The sequence below is a fragment of the Falco cherrug genome, chromosome 1 (assembly GCF_023634085.1).
Source record: "Falco cherrug isolate bFalChe1 chromosome 1, bFalChe1.pri, whole genome shotgun sequence".
NCBI lineage: Eukaryota > Metazoa > Chordata > Aves > Falconiformes > Falconidae > Falco > Falco cherrug.
In genome coordinates this window covers 91,104,863-91,123,736 of record NC_073697.1, presented here as the reverse complement: position 1 = coordinate 91,123,736, position 18,874 = coordinate 91,104,863, and the positions used below count along the sequence as shown (strand labels likewise).

General features: G+C 50.9%; 1 protein-coding gene across 4 annotated transcripts in view; it reads left to right on the top strand.

The window, feature by feature from the left end:
* The window catches only part of SRRM4 (serine/arginine repetitive matrix 4), a 50,076-nt gene that overhangs the window by 9,414 nt on the left and 21,788 nt on the right, over window positions 1–18,874 (top strand). For 3 of the 4 annotated variants that reach the window (XM_027813985.2, XM_055700870.1, XM_055700869.1), the window contains exons 2-6: window positions 11,372–11,515; window positions 13,906–13,989; window positions 14,247–14,318; window positions 16,031–16,057; window positions 16,777–16,827. In XM_027813985.2, the coding sequence (XP_027669786.2) occupies window positions 11,372–11,515; window positions 13,906–13,989; window positions 14,247–14,318; window positions 16,031–16,057; window positions 16,777–16,827 (378 nt within the window). The remainder of the gene's footprint in view (window positions 1–11,371; window positions 11,516–13,905; window positions 13,990–14,246; window positions 14,319–16,030; window positions 16,058–16,776; window positions 16,828–18,874) is intronic. The other variant, XM_055700871.1, reaches the window with a different exon arrangement.

The window sequence follows — 18,874 nt, the reverse complement described above, 5'->3', positions numbered from 1 at the left end:
GAGGGAGATGCTTGGGGATGCTCCTGCATCCCTGACAAGAGCATCCCTCTGTGTCTTACTTTCCCCATGTCCCATGAGGATAATCCCACTGCTTAAAGATTGCTTCTTGTCCCCCTCTGCATTTCCTTGCTCTTTCCATCCCCTGGACTGGTGGCTTTGCTACCACAACCCTTAGGACAGATTTGCCACATCATTGTCTGGTTCACCTTCCTAATGTAGACGAGTGCCAGACCCACATGGTCCCCCCTGCTCTGCGCAGACGCGGCCCCACTTCCAATCAGACATGAACTGAACCTGAGCAACCCTCATCTTCCCATCCCCAGCAAAGCCGCCTTGCTTTCCCCTTTCTCCTTTGTGGTTGTCGTCTCCTCAGGGATGTACTTAGCCGAGTTGGAGCTTGGTGTCACATTGTTTCCGGCAAACTAATGGGCAGAGTGCTTGTTTTCAGAGATTGTATAGAGCAGAAATCCCTGCCCTTCATCTCCAGCTGCAATTACCGAAGCTGAGTTGATGCAGTTGATGGTAATAGGATGGTAACACTGTCTGAATTTGTATTTAATGCTGATTCCAAGGGTCTATAATTTTCATCAGCACCACATGACTTTTTATAGAACAGAAAAATGTGAGAGCAGTTAATGAGCTGTAATTCTGGAGAGCTTCTGCCTTGATTGGGACTAATTATTTTCTTTATAAAAATAATTAACAATCCACACAACCTATGGAGTGAAAGGCATGTGGCATTAATTAAACCATGCAGTTTTTTCAACGCACCTTTATCTCCTGTTTCCCAGCACACCCTGGACAGACTGTCGCGTTGCACTGTGGAAAGCCAAGCTGGACACAAGCTTGCATCGGGGCGAGGGCTCTTGCAGGTCAAAAAGGGCAGGTCCTGAGTGAGGGGGCTGCATCCAGATCCCACCTTCACAGCCTCCTAGCCCTGCATGTACCATAAAAATCCTCATTTGGGTAGGAAAGGCTGTTTTGGTTAGAATAAGGTGATGGTTTTCATGTGTGGGCTATCTGTGATGGGTGTGGAGGGGACAACTGGGGTGCCTCTGCTGTTGCAGCAGAAGAGCAGCCAGCAGGACCAGGGGGGTGGGCACAGGGGTCTGCACTGGGTGCTGTCACTTGCCGTGAGACATCAGAATGTTGAGATGGCTGCTTTGCACAGGCCAAGCCCTCGTCCTCCAGCGCTCTGAGATTCCGGGATGAGTCCCAGCTGAATGTGTCCCAGCATCGATAGCGTGCGAGTCTGTGCGTGTTTAGACACACACTTACATAATATATAATTGTTAACAAAACTAATTCCTCTATTTTCCTGGAGGTATTCTGAGAACTAATGAATATATTTGCATAATCTTGATTTTGTTTATGAATAATTCTGGATTATCTGAATGTGAATAGCACCGGGGCTTTGTCGTTCTAGATTGCCTTTCAGCTCAGGATAGCAAAGCATTTTACAAATATTAGTTCAGCCTCACAAATCCGGGCAAGCAATAAAATTATTATTACACCCAATTAAAGATGGATGTGCCAAAAAGCGAAATGATTCTATCCAGCCCTTCCTGGCAGGGTGTTCCACACGGCCCAGGAGCCCATGGACCCACCTGCATCCTCCAAACCTTCTCCCTAGGGAGCAGCAAGACGACAAATATCTCCCCTTTCTTTTTTGGATGATTTAAAACAATGTTCAGAGTTGCAGGGTGGTGTGAATAGTTGGGGACAAGACCTGGCAGTGGAGAGGGAGGTTTCTTTCTGGCTTTGACCTCCAAAGAGCCCTGGGTGCTGCAGCACCGAGCACCTCAGTGCTCATCATGAGGCAGGGACAGCACAGCCATACCAACCTCTCCCTCCTTGGAGCACAGTGGGAGGAGAAAAGGCCCCGTCTTACCTCCCAGAAACTCTCCTTAACTTAAAACCCCCTCACCAGTCCTCCCTGGGCAGCTAGCAAGACCACTAAGGTGTTTCCCATGGGACCAGGGGTGTTATGAGGAAGGAGGATTGGAGTCAAACCAAACCCTCCCCACCCATGGAAGCTGCAATTCAGGAATTTCCCAGCTCAGCTGACATAGCAGATGCAATACAGGGAGACAAAGCGCGCTTCTCACCATAAAAAGCCCCTGGCAGCATGTAGCAGGGGGGTTAAAGCCCACTTGCCCCCTCCCTTCCTGGGCTGGGAACTTTGCAGGCTTGTGTCTCCAGCAGGAGAAATCTGTTGCTGAATTCCCTTCCACAGGAGCTAATTGCTGCCCGAGGGGACACCTGCTCCTCGTGGCGCCACGTGGCCCTGGCAGTGTGGCCCTGGGCATCACGGTGGGATGGATGTTCAGGAGACAAGTCCCAGACAGGAGGGTGTCCAGGGACCCCCACTCACCTGACCCCCCAGGCAGACTGGCTGCTGCTCACAGGTGCACGGGGGGTTGGCAGAAAATGTTATCCTCAGCTCCTCTAAGTCTGGCAGCCCCACGGGGCAGAGTGGCACCAGCTCCGCCCTGCATGGGTGATGCCCCTGGACACCCAGGTTGGGGACACCTATTGGGATGCACCCGTGGGTCTGTCCTGGTAGGGCTTGAGCATTTTTTAACGTCAGAGTCATTTCAAGCTGAGCCCTTGACATTGCTGTTCACCAGCTGCAGGCAGGCTGGCATACCTGTGTCCTGGCACACAGGGTGGCTCAGGAGGTGGTTTATTAATGGGGTGCAGTGACCTGAGTGTCCCCGTCCCCAGCCTGGATCGATAGGGCAGCAGTCTTCCCTGTGCTCTCCCTGTCACCCAGAGTTGTTCCCAGGGCAGCTCCGCAGGCGGGTGGCAGCTGTGTGGACAGGTTGGTTTTCTGGAGTTATCTGAGTATTGGGACCTCCAATGTGTTTCCTCTCTTCTTTCAGTGGCAATTAAAAAAAAAAGCCAATTAAGGGAGAGGAGGAAAAAGCTTTATGTGAGCGGCAAAGGGAGCATTGCTGCTTCAAGTGAATCCTGCCGTCTCCTTGCTGCCTCCAACATGCCTTATTACTAATTCATTTTTAAAGTGATCTCAGCGCTCCCAGGAGCTCTGGGTAACTGTGTGCTTACAATCCCCTATTTGATTAAAATTTAAAGAGCTATGTTATCGGCAAATACACTATTTCACTGCTGTTCGCCATGCCAAACAGCATGGGGGTTTGAACAAAGGAGGGAATTGGCACATCACAGAGAGCACCCGTAATGACCAAGCACTGTGGACGTGGCATCCCATGGCCCAGCCCTGCCATTGCTTGGTGGCTTCCTCATTAAAGTGAGAGCCCAGGCCCACCAGGAGGATAGTGATCTCTAAAGATCCCAGATTAACATGTGCAAGGGACTGGAATCTTGAGTGCGAGCATGAGCATGGCCCCATCCATGGCAGCCAGCACTGAAGCAAGGTGCTGCTGCAGGGGCTGGGCTTGAACCTGGGGTGATGCAGTGGCACAGGGGACACTGGCGGGGGGGTGGGGGTGGTTGGCACTCTGAAGCCTGTCAGGTATGAAGGTACTCTCCAGCCTGACCACATTGCAGATAGTGGCAAAGTATTTTTTTTCTGGGACATCCTTCAGCTTGTTTTTTTGTTAAAACCCTCCTTAAAATGTTAAGCATCATCTCCTGGTGCTCCTCTGCCTCTAGCTCCCAGCGTTGTGTTGGGAAGCCCCCACCCACAGCTGCTGGGCTCCCTCCCAGCCCATGGTCCTGGCTTGAGTTTGTCCTGCGCTGCTCATGGGTGAGTGGTTAATGAGAAATTTGAGCTCAGACCCAGGCTTTTCCTAATCACAAGCTCTATGACAGCTTCTTAGGATTGCCCTCATGCCTAGTTGTCAGCTCTGCCCCCTTCACGGGGAAGCAGCTGCCCCCATGGCTGCTCCAGGCTGCCTGGGTGATGATGGCAGGGACAAAGTCTGGGAGTGCAGTTTGTGGCCAGCCAGGAGGAGAGCAGCCGTGGGGTTGTGGCAGGGTTTACCATAAGCTCTTGGCCCCAGTCCCTCCTCAGAGCAGTCCCTGCCACGTCAGGGTCACTCAAGAGTAGAGTCCCTCAAAATGTGCATCAGGGATGTGCAGGACTGCTGTGCCATGGTGCAGCGTGGCAATGTTGGCACTTCTGGCTGCATTTGCAGGCACTGGGGACAGCCAAAACTCCTCCTTTCCTATTCTCTGACTGAGGATAAAACTGACACCTTTACGGACATGGGAACCTGCAGGGTGTTTGTCTAAGGAGGAGGATTTGAGGACAAGAAAGGCACAGGATTGTCCCCCTGAGAACAAGCCTAGCCTGGCAGCATGCAGGTGCTGACAGGCACAAAGCACCACAGGGACCTCCGAGCCGGCAGCGTGGGAGGCACAAGATGCTGTACAAACCGCTTGAGATGGGGCAGCAGTCCAGGTTTTCTTTAGAAACGGTACGACCGCATGCCATATTTCTTGGGTTTGTCTCTGCTGTCACTGGCAGGCGGTCGGCAGAGCCATCCCGGATTGCTGGCAGCGAGGGAAGGTGACGCCGAGCCCTGCAAGGTGGCCGGGTGCTCAGGAAGGAAGGGGACAGGGGTCCTGGTGGCCCTGGAGAGGAGGAGAACCAGCTGTCGGGAGCAGGGAGAGGCTGTGCTTGTACCCATGCCTGATTCTACCTAAGAAAGATGTTCCACACTTTCCCCCGTAGAGTTTTATGCTCCATCAGGGCTGTCCACCCCTCGCTGTGCAGCGGGAGCCACCGCTGCTGCCAGCTGGTGCCCGGGACAGAGCCCTCCCGTGGGCTGCGACCCCACAGTATCCCCCAAAGCATCTGGCACTGATCCTGCGCTGTCTGCTACGGGGACCTCCTCCATCAGGGAAGCTCCTCTGTTCTGGTTCAACCATGCATAGCAAATCAACTGCTGGAAAATAAAGAGCCAAGCTGCTTTTTTGGCCTGGGATGTGATAAGAGCGGTCGTTAAATATTTCGGGAGTCCAAGAAGCAAAAGCAGCCGCTGCCACACACAGGCTTGCAGCGGGACGCAGGGTTCCCGGGAGCAGGAGGGGGAGGCAAGTCACGGCTGGCAAAATCAGATGAAAAGTGCATATTACAGAATTGTATTTCTCTTCTGTGTTTAAAATGCCTCAAGAAAACCACGCACTTTTCTGCAGCTGGTGCCTCTGCTGATGCACGGAAAAAAATAGAGGGGAGAAGATTAAAATTGAACTGGCTTGGAGTCTGTGTAATCAGGGAAAATATCTCGGTGATTTGCTATTATAATTTTCAATAACAAACTGCAGGGCTCCTGCTGCACTAATAATAACAGTTTGAATCAGGTGGGGAAAGAACCTGCCATGGGGTGTTTTTGTGCATGTGTTTGTGGGAAGCACTTACAATTTTCGCCATCTCCTAATTTTGAAGAGGTATTTTTAGTGCATATTTCAAAGAGCTTTACGTAAACACATCTGCTAGAGTTTTTGCTTAGAAATGTCTTTACAACCTTTTTTTTCTGCCCCCTCCCTCTCCAGGAACAGGCAAACAGTTTGACCATTTTCTTTTTCAATCAGACGAGCAAAGCCAGAGAGCAAGAGAGAAAATAAAAGGGTCATTTTGCCAGTGCCAAAAGGCTTCTCAGCACAAAGTGGTGGATTTTTGAAACACTGCGAGCAGCTCAGCCCACCCTTGCCGGGGTCAAGAGCCCAGGGCAGAAGAACATTGTAGGTGGCCGTGGTGGCAGAGAGCTGCCCAGACGTGGGACAGCAGGGACACCAACCTGCTGCCTGCCCCCTCCTGTGCAGCCAAAACCTCCAGGTTGGGAAAGGAAAGGAAAGATGGGATATTCAACCACATGTCCGTGCACTTTCAGCATGTTACTCAGGAGAAGCGATGACACCATCCCTGGTGCAAGAGGCTGCAGAAGCCAGTTTCTCCCACTCCCCTGCAGGGCGGTGCACCTGCCACAGAGCATGTGTCCTTTCACGGGCTGATGTTCCCAGTCCCCAGGTGGGGCATCCATCAGTTTAATGCCAGTGAAACATTCACAACTAACAGGCTCATCAGAGATGCTTTAACCTCTTTTGTTTTCGTGGCTGGAGCCGCTCCTGCCTTTTCTACCAGCAGAGATTATGGGAATGTGCAGGCAGTCAGGGCTGAAAAGGGCAAGGCAGTAAAGTTTCTGTATTGTTTTTCCCAGATACTCTGTCCTGAGCTTGGAAGTGCTGTCGGTGCAGGTCTGCCGGGCGCAGTCAGTGCTCGGGGCCTCCGAATTGCTTGTGTAGGCTGCTGGGTGTATCCAGCACCCAACCTAGCTGTGTGTGCAAAGTAAAATAAATGATAAAAAAAAAAAAGGCTTGGTTAGCATGATCCAGCCACGCTGTGCTTACGCTGCTGCTTGCAAAGCAGCTGGAAAGGGCAGAGGGGCTGTGGCAAGGCCACCAAGGGCTGGGACTGCTGGAGCCCATCCTATAGAGTCAAGGGACAAAGCTGCTGCGGGTGGGGGGATGGCCTGGTGGCAGCATCCGGCAGATGGAAGGTCACTGGGAAGGCAATTTTCCTGCCTTCCTCTCCTCTTGAGATGAGTTACTGCAAGGGAAAAATATGATTGATGAAAGCTTTGTGGCAGGAGACTGCTGGGGGGCTGGGGCAGAGAAGCTTGGCTGGGACACAGGAGCCTGAGGGCAGGGGAGGGCAGCAGCTGAGGTGCCAGCACGAAGGGATTTCAAGTGCACACCAAACCCGCACTGACTGCATGTCACTGCAGGGCCAGGGGGGACAGGTGTCGCTGGGCTCAGCTCCCAGTGAAGCGTGCATCACCAAGTGCCACATTTCATGGCCTGATGAGATGGCACTTGGCCATGGCACTGAGCATGGCAGCCCAGAATGGAGGAATAGGGATGGTTTGTGAGTTAGCTCTGCTCTCCGAGGCAGCAAATACCTTGTGCCTTTGCCCCATCTTCTGTGAAGGGTGCCAGGATCCATCCTTGGGCAGGAAGGGCAGTGCAATCCTGTGCGGGTTGATGGAGGTGGGGTGGGGTGGGGGGGAATATTCCCCCATGGATGGGCTGGTTTAAGCCCCCAGGACTCCCCCGTGGATCTCACCCATGGCTCTGGAGGCCACAGCATATCTTTAACAACTTCCACAAGGAGTCTTTGCTGAGCCCCACACATCTCCCAGGTCTTGGAAATGCTCTGTGAGACCTCTCTGGTCTTGCATTTTCCTTGGCATCTGTAGAGAAGTAGCCTTATCCTGCCACCTGCGTGCACGGCCACCTCGGGCTGTGGTATGACACCAGGTACAAAGCCTCCTGCCAAGCCTTTCCCCAGCAGTGATGTCCAGTCCCAAAGGAAGCTGTTGCAGAGCATGGGGGGTGCAGCACAATTAACTGGCCTCCTTGGTGCCACTACAAACTGGTGGTGACATGCCAGCCCCGCCCCCCCCGGGGAAGGGAGGCAGGATGGGGTGGCATCAGGCAGTGGGGCTCTGCAAGGCACTGCCAGCAGCAGGGAGCCCAGTGGGATTCAGAAACACAACTGTGCCTTTGGGAAAAGCTGATGGGAAGCAGTTCAGGCAGTTTGCAAAAATAAACAGGGACACCACCCACCTTGCAGCTGGGCTGCCATCAGCCACCCCATTCTCTTCCAAATGGCTATAGTGTTTCAGGGTGTTTTTAACCTTCCTTCAAATTAGGAATATTTGGGTTCTTTCCCACCAGTGACCTTTTCTGCCTCATTTTTATTAGGGTAGCAATAGATTATTTCCCTCTGCTGTCAGTACATTCTGTTAGGGAAGTAAAACCTGGGACAGCCAAAATGCAGAGGTGGGCTGGCTGGGTTGGGAAAAGCGGTGAAAGGCTGTGGTGACGCAAGTCGAGGTGGACTTAAACACTATGTCTGCGTGGCTGGGTTCGGACAAAATGGCCTTTATTGTTTATACAAACTATTTATATATCTTAGACAGTACAGGTGGCAGACCCTGATAGGTTTTTGTGTCCTTCTTCTTGTTTGCTATTTGCTGTTGCTGTAGGTGCCCATATGCTGCGGTTCTAAGTTCCGATTCTTCACACCCTGTTTACATACCTGACAATTTCTGGCTGTCTTAAAGGTACACAACTAAGTGTTTGAAGTCAACTAACTTGTCTGCAGACCCGCTGCAGACCCCAACAAAAGGCTTGGGCTGGTGGGAGAGGTGAAAGCCCCATGTGCCCGCTGCTTCTTTGCCAGCCACTGAAAAGATGGCAAAAATTGCCGTGAGCCAAAAACCCCTCTCCTGGACTGGAGACTGCTGCAAAGGGAATGGACAAGGCAAGCTGTCCGTGGCAGGAGGCTGCACAGGGCATGTTTTGCTCTGAGCTGGCTGCAGGCAGCCCGGCGGGTGCCCTGCTGTATGGGGTCTCTCTGTCACCAGCAGGGATGCCGCTTTTAGACAGGTCTGATGGATAGGCTGGATTTCTGCATGGGAGAAAGAAAGAAAAAAGAGAAATGAGTGCAAGCAATCAAGTCGTCTAACGGAATTGGAGAAACCTGGAGGGCAGGCAGGACGGGTGGGCAGCTGCCTTGTCCTGGCACAGCTGCCCAAGGCCAGGAGCATGTCCTTAGGGACAAACATACAACTTGTACATTGGGAAGAGAGGCTGTGGTCCTTGCTCTGATGGTGGAGCAGTGTTGCCCTCCAGCAGGGCAAACCCTGGGCACCCTTCCTGCCTCCTCTTCCTCCTGCCTGCTGTGGCACATGTCTCTGCGGGCAGCACATGCCCTGTGCTAAAGTGAGCCCCATGCTTCCAGCTGCATCATCCTGAGCATCCTCACTGCCCTCCTGGGGGCCGGCTCAAGCAAAGCACCCGCAGAGGCTTTTTCCTTTCCGCTGCAGGTGGGGACCGGCAAGGGAAGGTGTGATAATCCTCTCCTTTGAGGCCACAGTAATCGTTCGCACCAAACTGCAAGCACTTTTATATTAGTCATGAAAGACAAGAAAGACAACAACAACAACAAAAGTTTATATATATATATATATTCAATCAATGTCTATGGAGCTTACCACAAGGGGATTACCAGCCAGTTTAGAGCGTTAGTGATTCTCAGCATTCATCAGAAGAGAGCATTCAGCTGAATTGAAGCCAGCCTTTGATGGAATTGGAGAATAATTATTTCCATCAATAATTACTTCCAAGCCCAGAAGAAATGGTTCCTAGCAAGTGCGTTGCAGGACAGGAGTCCTTGGTTGCCTCAAGGCCAATATGTTTTAACCCCAGGACCTGCAAATCCCATTAATGGGAGCAGGGGCCAGGATGAAAGGGACATCACCTGCCGTGCCTGCGTCCCTTCTGCAAGGCAACAGTGTCCCAGCGTGCTGCCAGCCCGGGGAGGAACCCTCCTGCCTCCACTGCTGGAGCTGGTCCAGCCCAGACTTTGCACAGGTCATTAATTTGGGGATATATTTAATGGATCCTAATGATTGAGCCTCAGAAGACTGTTCTTAAAAGGGGTTCAGGAAAGGCCACAAGCTAATTAGCTCACACAAAGAAAGCAATTAACCATGTAGCTTCCCGGATGGTTAAAAATAACATAGACGTTGGGAAGCGACCGAGGGATTTATTACAAGCAGAGTAATAGATTTTTAAAGCCAGAGGGACCATCACCTACTGCATGTCCTGGGCCAGAAATATTTCACCCAGCTTCCTCCCACTGACGCCTGTTGCTTGTATTTGGCTAATGCGCATCCTTAAATGTTCAGGCATTACAAAATGGGCTCCAGGAAGGAATCAGTTGTTAGAGAAAGTGGGAGTTCATTGAGAGAGAGAGAGGGACGACCCCTCTTCTGCAGGTGCTTCTGTGCCAACTCCAGCCCCAAAAAGTGCTGCTCATGGCTGTAGCAGGCAGCAGGATGTTCCCTGGGGCATGCAGGACTCTGGCCATGCCTAACCAGGGCTAACCTGCTGTTTTAGCATCATATTGCTCTTTAACCACCCTCCTGGTCCCATTTAACCCCTCAGACGTGTAACATGCACCTGGCCCCAACCCCTTGCTCCTATCTCTGCAGACAATGTGTGATGGTTGCGATGATCTCTGCAGCCAAAGCACCCTCCTGGCATCCCTCAGCCACTGTGGCTGCAGGGCTGGCAGTGGGACATCCCAGCCTCCCCCTGCTCCGGTGGGGTCCACATGGCCCAGGGGTTTCAGCATGCTGCTTTCCAAAGGCAGGAGGTAGCTTGGGTGGCAGACACAGCAGTGGGACCTTGCAGGGCTGACCTGGGGATGGCTAAACCCCACAGCCCATTCCCGAGATTGGCTTCAAAATGAGAATGGGAAGAAATGGGGACACTTTCACTGTCAGCTAAGCCATCAGTACCAACCCACAGCCAGGTTGGGCTTGGACATGTTGATGCTTGCCTTATTCATTCAAATCATACTCCGGATGACACCAAAACCACAGCATTCTCAGCACCCCTGCCGGGTACAGTTTATGGCTTTCCATTGATCTTTCTGTTCTTTGAAATAAACATCTGTAGGGCCTGGAAACCTACTTACTTTGCTCCCAGGTGTCTGAACTTAGGCTCGTTTGGGTTTGTTTTCTCCATTTGGCTTCTTTTCTCCATTTCAGCTTGCCCTGCCCAAGCCCCAGCATTTCTTAGAGACCTCTCGCTCCAGGCTTTCCCTGCCCTTGCTGTGCTCCTCGCCAACTTTCACAATCTCCTTAGAGGTCCTGCAGGCACTTACCTAGCCCAGGTAGTTCCCCTTAGCTTTGCTACACCATCCCAGGTTCTCCAGTTTGGGCTTTCAGCAGGACCAGGTGTGTTTACTAGCCCAGCACCCTATTTGTAGGAGCAGGGAGAAGGACTGTTCTTTGGCTGCCATAAGTTTGTTTCCATCTGAGTACTGGCAAGGGGGAGAGGATGAGTGGCAAGGTATTAGCAATGCAATAGCAGGTTTCAAGAATGGCATTTGAAATGCAAAAGCTTTTTTTTCTACCCGAGTGCAAGACCAGTGCTGTGTCTGTAAAGCTGGTGAGCTAAAACCCACAATACAGAGGAAGATGTCTACAGGTACTGGGCTTGATTAGCTACAGCAGTCCCTTGCTGTCACATTGGAGCCAGACCCTGTGCTGTCCCTGCGGTATGGGGCTGTCCAGCTGCTCCCCGGCCGCATGATGCTTGCGGCATCTCTCCCTGAAAGCTGAGCACAGCACACCCACGCTGAGGCACAGCTTGGCTTGGAAATGGGATTTTTTCAGAACCCTGTAAAAGCAATTTGCACTGTGGGCTCAGGAGGCCTGAGAGCAACCTGCAGCTCTCCTTCACAGCAGCACATGTCCTACCTGGGAAAAGGAAAGGGGATTCCCCAGTACATGGAAACCTTCAGCCAACAAGCCCAGCTAAACGGACAGTTCTTTATTGTTCTCTTTGTCTCCTCTTCCTTCCTCAGCGGGACGCTCAGCTGCCTGCCGTACCCTGCAGAGGACAGATGTGCTGAAAAGCTGAGTGGCCGTGCAGTCAAGGAGGCCTCCACCACCAACGGCTGTGCGAAAGGGAAGGAGAGGCGAGACCATGCTCACTGCAGGTCGCGCAGGTAGGAGCCAGGGCTGTGAGTGCGGTCACCCTGGAGCAGAGGGATGGCAGGGGAGGCATCTGTGACTGTTTACTCAGCCCCTCCAGGGATCTGTGAGACCTGGGGCTGGCTTAAATGACTTTGTGAGGGTACAGCAATTGTATGAAATTGTATGAAACCCCCATGCATGTTTGCAGGGAGAAACCTGCAAACTTGCAGTTTGCTTCCACTCCATGTCTTGCTCTTACAGTCTCCTTGTGAGTAGCCCTGGCTGGAAGACAGGTGAGCTGGCAGCATCCCTGTGGGCTACTAGGTCTGTGGGGTACCTCTGGCTGGGCATCACCCTCAGCAATTCCCTTCTCCCTGTGCCTAGATCAAATCAGCAGCATCAGCTTCATTAGGATACAGCTTTGTTATCGGTTTGTCATTAGCCCCTGACAACTTGAGAGGTGAAAAATGAATGAGTGTTGTAAATGAAGCAGCTAGGGTCTCTGATCCCTGCCTGCTAAACTGCCTCTGGGATTAAAGTCTCTCTCTTTGGTTAAAGATGCTGGAAATAGCAAGAAAGTGTGTTTCATATCTTCAGATTTCAGGCTAACCAGAACAATAATCTAAAGCGTATTTTTAATTAGACTTTGATTACAATCGTGGAGAAACAATTAAAGTGAGATCAGTGCAGGGAGAAAGTTTACACATCAAAGACAAAAGGCTTTCTCTTGGGAGAGGGAGAAGGGCTCTAGAGAAACTGCCTGTGGCCACATGGTCCAAAGTTTCTCCCTTGGCCGCAGCAGTGCCTGGCCATAGCTCTGGGCCAGGCAGGGCTGAGGGACACCCAGACCCATTTGCTGGGGAGCCCAGATCTGTGCCAGGGGAAAGCAAATGGGAGTTGGGGTTCAGCATCTTGATAACTGAGGGGCTAAGACCAGTGTTCAGGTCCCTGGTCTAGCACAGATCCTCTAGGGTGCCTTTGGGCAGATGTCTGAGCTTGGTGATAAGGAGTCATCTTGGAAAACACGTTTCTTCTACCTTAATGCAGACAAAGGATGCATTAAGCCCCAGGTGTGCCATACCCCCTAGTAGTGCTCCTGCTGGTTGGTGAAACCCTTGGGAAAAGAAAAAGAGTGAGAAGGAGTATTTGGGTGCTCTTCAGGGCTGCAGAATGGTTGCACCTTGGATTTACTGCACCAGAAGCACTCGGCTATTCACAGTTCACAACCAAAGCATTAGCATACAAGTGCTTCACTTAGCAGAGCAATTAAAAAAAAAAAAAGTGCATTAAAAGCATTAAGCAAATGGCTTTTTATGATAGTGTAATTTTGGTAGTAATTCAAGCCCTGGGTGAGCGAGTATTGAGGGTCAGTGGAGCTTGAGAATCCCCCTGAAAGTGACGTTTGCTCTGCATTAGGACTTTTACTAATGATGTTTGTTCTTTCTGCAGAAAACTGCTCAATTTTTGACCTGTTTCTGCAGCGAAGATCCCACAGTGTTTTCCAAACACGAGGCTGCCCTCACACACTCCCTGCTAGCAGGGCATGGCGTGAGGGGACAGAAGCACCAGCCCAGCGTCCTCGTTCCCAACAGCCGTCTGGCAGCAGCCCTGGGGAGCTGGCTGTGCTCCCCACAAACCTAGGTCCCGGGGCCATTTGGGGATCCACAGACAGATCTGGGGATCCACCCAGGGATCCACAGGCTGTCGCCAGCTGTGGCTGGCCTTACGAGCGTTCGCGTTGGTTAATGAGTAGCCACAGAGTATCTGTCATATTTTCAGCCCAGTGCTCGGGATTAATTTAACCATGGTATTTGCTTTTCATTGAAACATAATGTGATTCAGCATCATATGTTTAAAAAAGAAATTAATTTGCAGGAGGTTTTTATTTTTTCAAGGTTTAACAACTGTGTAAGAGATGCATATCTCATTAAATTACCATAGCATCTCAATATATATATATATTTCTAATCAATTACTATTTAACATATGTCAAGCCTTTTATTATAGTTAGATGCATCTGGTTGCAATAATTATTGTATGCAAATTAAATGCCAATTAATTATTTAAAGCATATTTACAAAGAGCAACAAAACCTATAAATCTGTTACGGAGTCGTTAACCTCAGCAAACACGTTTTAAATAATCAGCCGGCGTACAGTAGCTGTCTCATTATATCTCCATTAAACCCATGGAGGAGACACTTCGTTTAAACTGTGACCAAATTATTCGTTAGAGGGTAATTAGGCACTCGCCTGTGCCCTGGGTCCATGGTGAAAGCTGATCTCTGTGGCCTGGACTTCCCTGAGGTGGGGACAGCATAGAGCTTATGTGAGTCCCACGTGAGCTGATTCAGGGAGTTTTGTTATTTTTAAAAAAATTATTTTTTATTTTTATTATTTTAAAATTTTATCTCCCCCTCCAGCCCCTCATGCGATGGGGAGCGTGCACCACCGCCAGCCCGGGGGAAGAAGAAGAAGAAGAAATCCAGCCGCAAGAAGCGAAGGAGGTGAGGGCGGCCATGGCGGTGTGTGGGGTGGGAGGCAGCACGAAGCCCTCAGCCGTGAGGGAGGCGGGAAATGGAGGGCGGACACCCCGCAGGGAGGTGTGAGGGGCTGGCATCCCACAGGCCCTGCAGCCATTTTGTCACCCTCCCTCAGGGGGCAGCAGGGGCCGCGCCCGCACCATGGCCCCTCTCCGGGGGCGTGCGGGCAGGGGGAGGCTGAGGGCAGCCCCGCGGTCCCTAACGGCCCTCCGCCTCCTCAGGTCTCCCTCATACAGCCCCTCGCCTGTGAAGAAGAAGAAGAAGAAAAGCTCCAAGAAGCGAAAAAGAAACAGGTATTTTTTTTTTTTCCTTGAAAATGTGATTTCCCGCTGGCAGCGGTCGAGAAGGCGGGTTGCACGAGGGGTTGGAGGTATTGCTGCCGTCCGGCCCAGCACCAGGGGGCAGAGAGAGGCCTCAAACTGCTGATCCTTAATCATGGCCACCCAGGGCAGGGCCCCACTGGGAGGTGAAAGCCAGGCAGCCAAGGAGGAACGGAGCCGGGGTCCCTCCGTGTGAGGAGAGCACAAAATGGGGTGCGCCCCCAGCGCTACCCGATAAATACGAGCTGTCAGCATGTGGGGGGAGAGAGGCAGGCGAGCCAAATCAGCGTAAGATCTGCAGGGCCTCGGCCTGCTGTCCTTGCTGCCCTGGTTCACGTGGCTCCCAGGCTCTGGGACACCAGTGGGATCAGCACTCGGGGCTTGTGCCAGGCCCTTCTCCCCCGTCCCACAGAAAGCGTCAACATTTGGACCAGAAAAAGGCTCAGACCAGCTCCCCACATCCACACCTCAGTCCTCGCTCCCTGCCCCATGTGACAACCTCCACCTTCCCCTTCTGAAGCCCATTTTTAAAGAGCACAATTAAATTTTAAGGCTGCAAATATGCCATTGTTTTCTCTCAACCGTTAAACCAATATTTGAAGAGAACAGTGGATGCTATCTCCCTTGGAAAGTTCATGTATTTATAATCTATTGAACCAAAGAGAGAAGCTACCAAAAATGGGTTGCAGAGAGGAAAGTTGAGCTTGAATCTTAAAGAAAAGGAAGGAGGAGAGAGAAGGATAGAGGAACTCCTTTAAAATACTTCTTCCCATGGAGGGATTCTCATGCTTTTCTATGGATACCATCTCCTGATGGAAGTCCTGGGTCAGATGTTCTTTGGCTTTGGAACCTCAGTACCCATTTATGTCCCTGCAAGCCAAGCATAGGCTGCAGCTGATCCCGAAAAGTAACATGATAAACCATTAAGCATTAGTGACCAATGGAGGCTGTTTCCAGACACCTGATGGCACTTCAGCTACAGATCCCAACTGACCTTGCCACAGGCCATTTCATGGCCCTTTTGGGCAGGACTTGAGGCCATGTCTTCTGCAGGATGTTGTGCTCCAAGCTAAGATGAAATACAGCAGGCTGTGCAGTGTACTGGGGCCAGGCCTTGCTGCATAGAAGTGTCGTCGTCGTCCCCCCCCCCCCCCCCCCCCCATGCTCCCAGGGTTTTCTATGAGGGCCACCAGCACGGTGGCTCTGGTGTCATCCCAGGAATTCTCCAGGAGGCAAGACAGAGGCATGGTGCTGGTTTGGCTGGGAGGCTGCTCTGGAGTTATACAGAAAGGATTTTTCCTTTGCTACTTGGTCATACAGAAAACCGGGGAATAGCGTGGGGACGCAGAGGTGAGTCTAAGTACAGTACAAGACTATGGAGGCTGTAGCAGAGAAAAGGGACCCACCAGGGACAGGGGGCATATCTGATCTCTATAGAGATCTCAGTTATCCTGAGGATCATATTCAAAATTATTTACAGAGTGTGCTAGTCACTTCTACCACACCAGTTTTTCAGGTACACTCTTGCCAGCTGGCTAAAGGAGAGGCAGGGCCATTCTGCCCAACTGGTATGTGAGGTCTTCTCACAGTGCTCAGTCTAATGTTGGGCCTAAGCACACTGTCTCTGATTAAAATTTCCAATTTTGTGAGACCCTGAATTCAATCTACATATTTGTGTCTTACAGGTTATCCTCAAAGAAGAGAAGACACAGGTAAGGGTTGAGCAAGCGTGGGTGGTCCCTTAGAAATAGGAGTTTAATGGTCTCTTCAAGATCTCAGAAGGCTGATGTTCACTGAGTGGGGGCAGAAGACACTTTTTTTTTTCTGTGTCTCCTTGTACAATCCCCTTCGCTGCCCCCATTCCATGCGGTTCTGGGGCTACCCTCTCCCTATTCAGACTGATGTGTTCCTCAGACCCCACAGGAATCAGGTCTCCAGCCCAACCTGTGCGATCAGGCACATAACTGGAAAAGACCTTGTGGTATAACCTAGTCCCTGGCAACCTCATCCATGTTGTATCCATCCTGCATCTTGTGTCTTCATTTCTCTTATGATTTAATTTGCAAACAGTACAGCATCCCCCAGCAGTGCCCATTTTTGAAACATTCAGAGTCAATGGCTTTCCAGGTGTGTACTGGAAGAACTCTCCTGATTCCAGTACGTGCATGTACAGTATCAAGAAGTATTAATTTTCTCTGTGAGAAAATGCAAAGTCACCAGGATGACTGATCCCTTTGAGGATCCTTTTTGGCTGAGCCCATGAGCCACATTTATCAGCAGGCACTCAGACCCCCTGTGCTGCGGCAGAATCATTAATCACTTTCATTTTTATTGCACGATCTTGGGCAATCTAGTTGTAACATTGACATGTGATTGTGCAGCTTTTTATCAGAACAGAAATCTCCGAATTAATTAGCCATTTCTTATTTAGTTCTTCAAGCCCCAAAAGTAAGAGAAAGGAAGAAAGAAAACACAAAAAACAGTAAGTAGTGATTCATTGAGTTCCCTGCCCTGCCTGTGCAGAGCTGTGGGGCTAGGAAGTGCTTGATATGGTGGGTTCCCTGGAGCTAACACCGGCTGCACGGCCCTAAGCAATTCTCAGGCTTATTTCACAGCTAAAATGAGCAATTCTGGTTTTGCTGGAATGGAAGAGGGTTTGTAGAGGCTGGGGATCTTTCCCCTCCCTCTCTTTTGTGTCACCTCATTCAGTATTCTGACACAAGACAGTCTCGTTCATCCGGTCCTGGGCAGAGACTCCAGCTTTTCGGATGAGGGAAGCATGAGAGGATGAACTCAGATCTGCAGAGAGCAGCGCCCCACAGCCTCCACTGCCCAAAGGGCAGGCTGGCACGCTTACTGAGAAGGGCCTTAGCTCCTCTGTGTTTGCTGCTCTTGGAGGTTACAGTAGGGGCTACTTTGATATACATCCAGCATGCAGAGGGCAGTGGGGACTAAGAAAGAGAAGGGATTGTCTGGAGGTAATGGAGGCTGTAAAAATCTGGTGTTGAGGTTCCCATCTTTCCTGGAGTGTTAGCAGAGCACAATCCTTGTCCTGTGGGGCAGGCAGTCAAGGGGTATGGTATAAAATGTGGTTCCTGGGGGCTGGAAGGCAGACTTCTCTGGTTTTCCCTTCCTTCTCTGCCTTCTCCTGGCAATTGCAACTTGTGGCTTCTCACCTGCTTTCAGAGCAAGGAAACAGTTCTGGGGCTGAACCCTGGGCACCAACCCCCTGGTTGGCTTTGCTGGGACTTGGGATACCCTACTGGAGACAGAAACTGAGCTAGCAGAGAGAAATCTGGTGGTGTGTTTGGTGTTAATAGGACCCGGCCTTTAATTCTTCCCAACGCAACCTTTAGCTCTTAGGCAGAAAGGAGGCAGAGGAACAGTAGCCCCTGACACTGCCAGTGTCACCCCAGTACGTACTGGGACTGAAGAGACTGGGAATCCACGAGGCACAGAGCATGTTGTGGTGCCTGCACAGGCCATCTCTATTGCACGCAGAAAGCCCATCTCCTTTTCTGAATGGTTTTTGCATGTTCAGTAGCACAGCCACTTTTTTTTTTTTTTTCTCCTCCCCTCAAACTGTGCTGCTACACACCTAGAAATCTCAGTGGTAAAACTGGGGCTTCCTAGGTTGTCAGTAAAAGCAGGCATCTCCCCACCCCAACACAGCATTGGCCAGTAGCCTAACAGTGTGGTTAAAACAAAGATCAGATGCCCTTCTGGCCTGCACTGACCTAGGGGAATGAGAGCTGCTAGAATTGCTCTCCAGGGATAAACCAGGCAAGGTGCTTTAGCCCTCATCTTTCAGCTCACAAATCAGAGCTGAACCACTCCCGGTTTCTGCAAACCTTATTGCTCCTGGGCATGGATCAGATAGATCCCATGAGCCATCTCAGATCAGGATTTTTGTATAATGATGCTGCTTTGGCTTATCTTTGGGTAGAGCAACTGGTTATCTAAATCTCACAGGACCGTTTTTTCCTCCTGCAGAAAGGGAAACTCAGACTGGAGGGACTGATGCAGAGGGTGAAAAGCAAACATGGGGGTTTTCACACAAATCCACCGTGTGAGGGAGAAATGTTCAGTGTTGCTGATTTCAGCTGTATGGAAATAGGGAAGGAGTATCCTAAAATGTGAAATTTTTAAAAATATAATCATTGGGTGTGAAAAGCATCAGAGAAAACAGCCAGGCAGAGTTTAGGCAATTACCCTGGAGGTTGCCCTTTTGTCTTCAAGGAAATGCTGTTCTCAAGCTATTGATTTGCTGAGGTTTTTATAGCAGCAAATTGCTAAATGCTGTCCAAGCAGGTTGTATTAGTGCTGTCAGTGACTGGTACAGCGTGGCCATGAAACCAGCCTGTTCCCACCAGCTAACCCATCATTAGCTTTGACTGCTGGCACAGCGATGCCAGCCTGAGTGGAGAGTTACCCAACCAGATCCAAAATGACTGTTGTGGTGGGCAACAATGAGAGGGAATGGGCACAGAAGGTGACAGGTAGCTTGCCACCCACAGCACCCTGCTCTC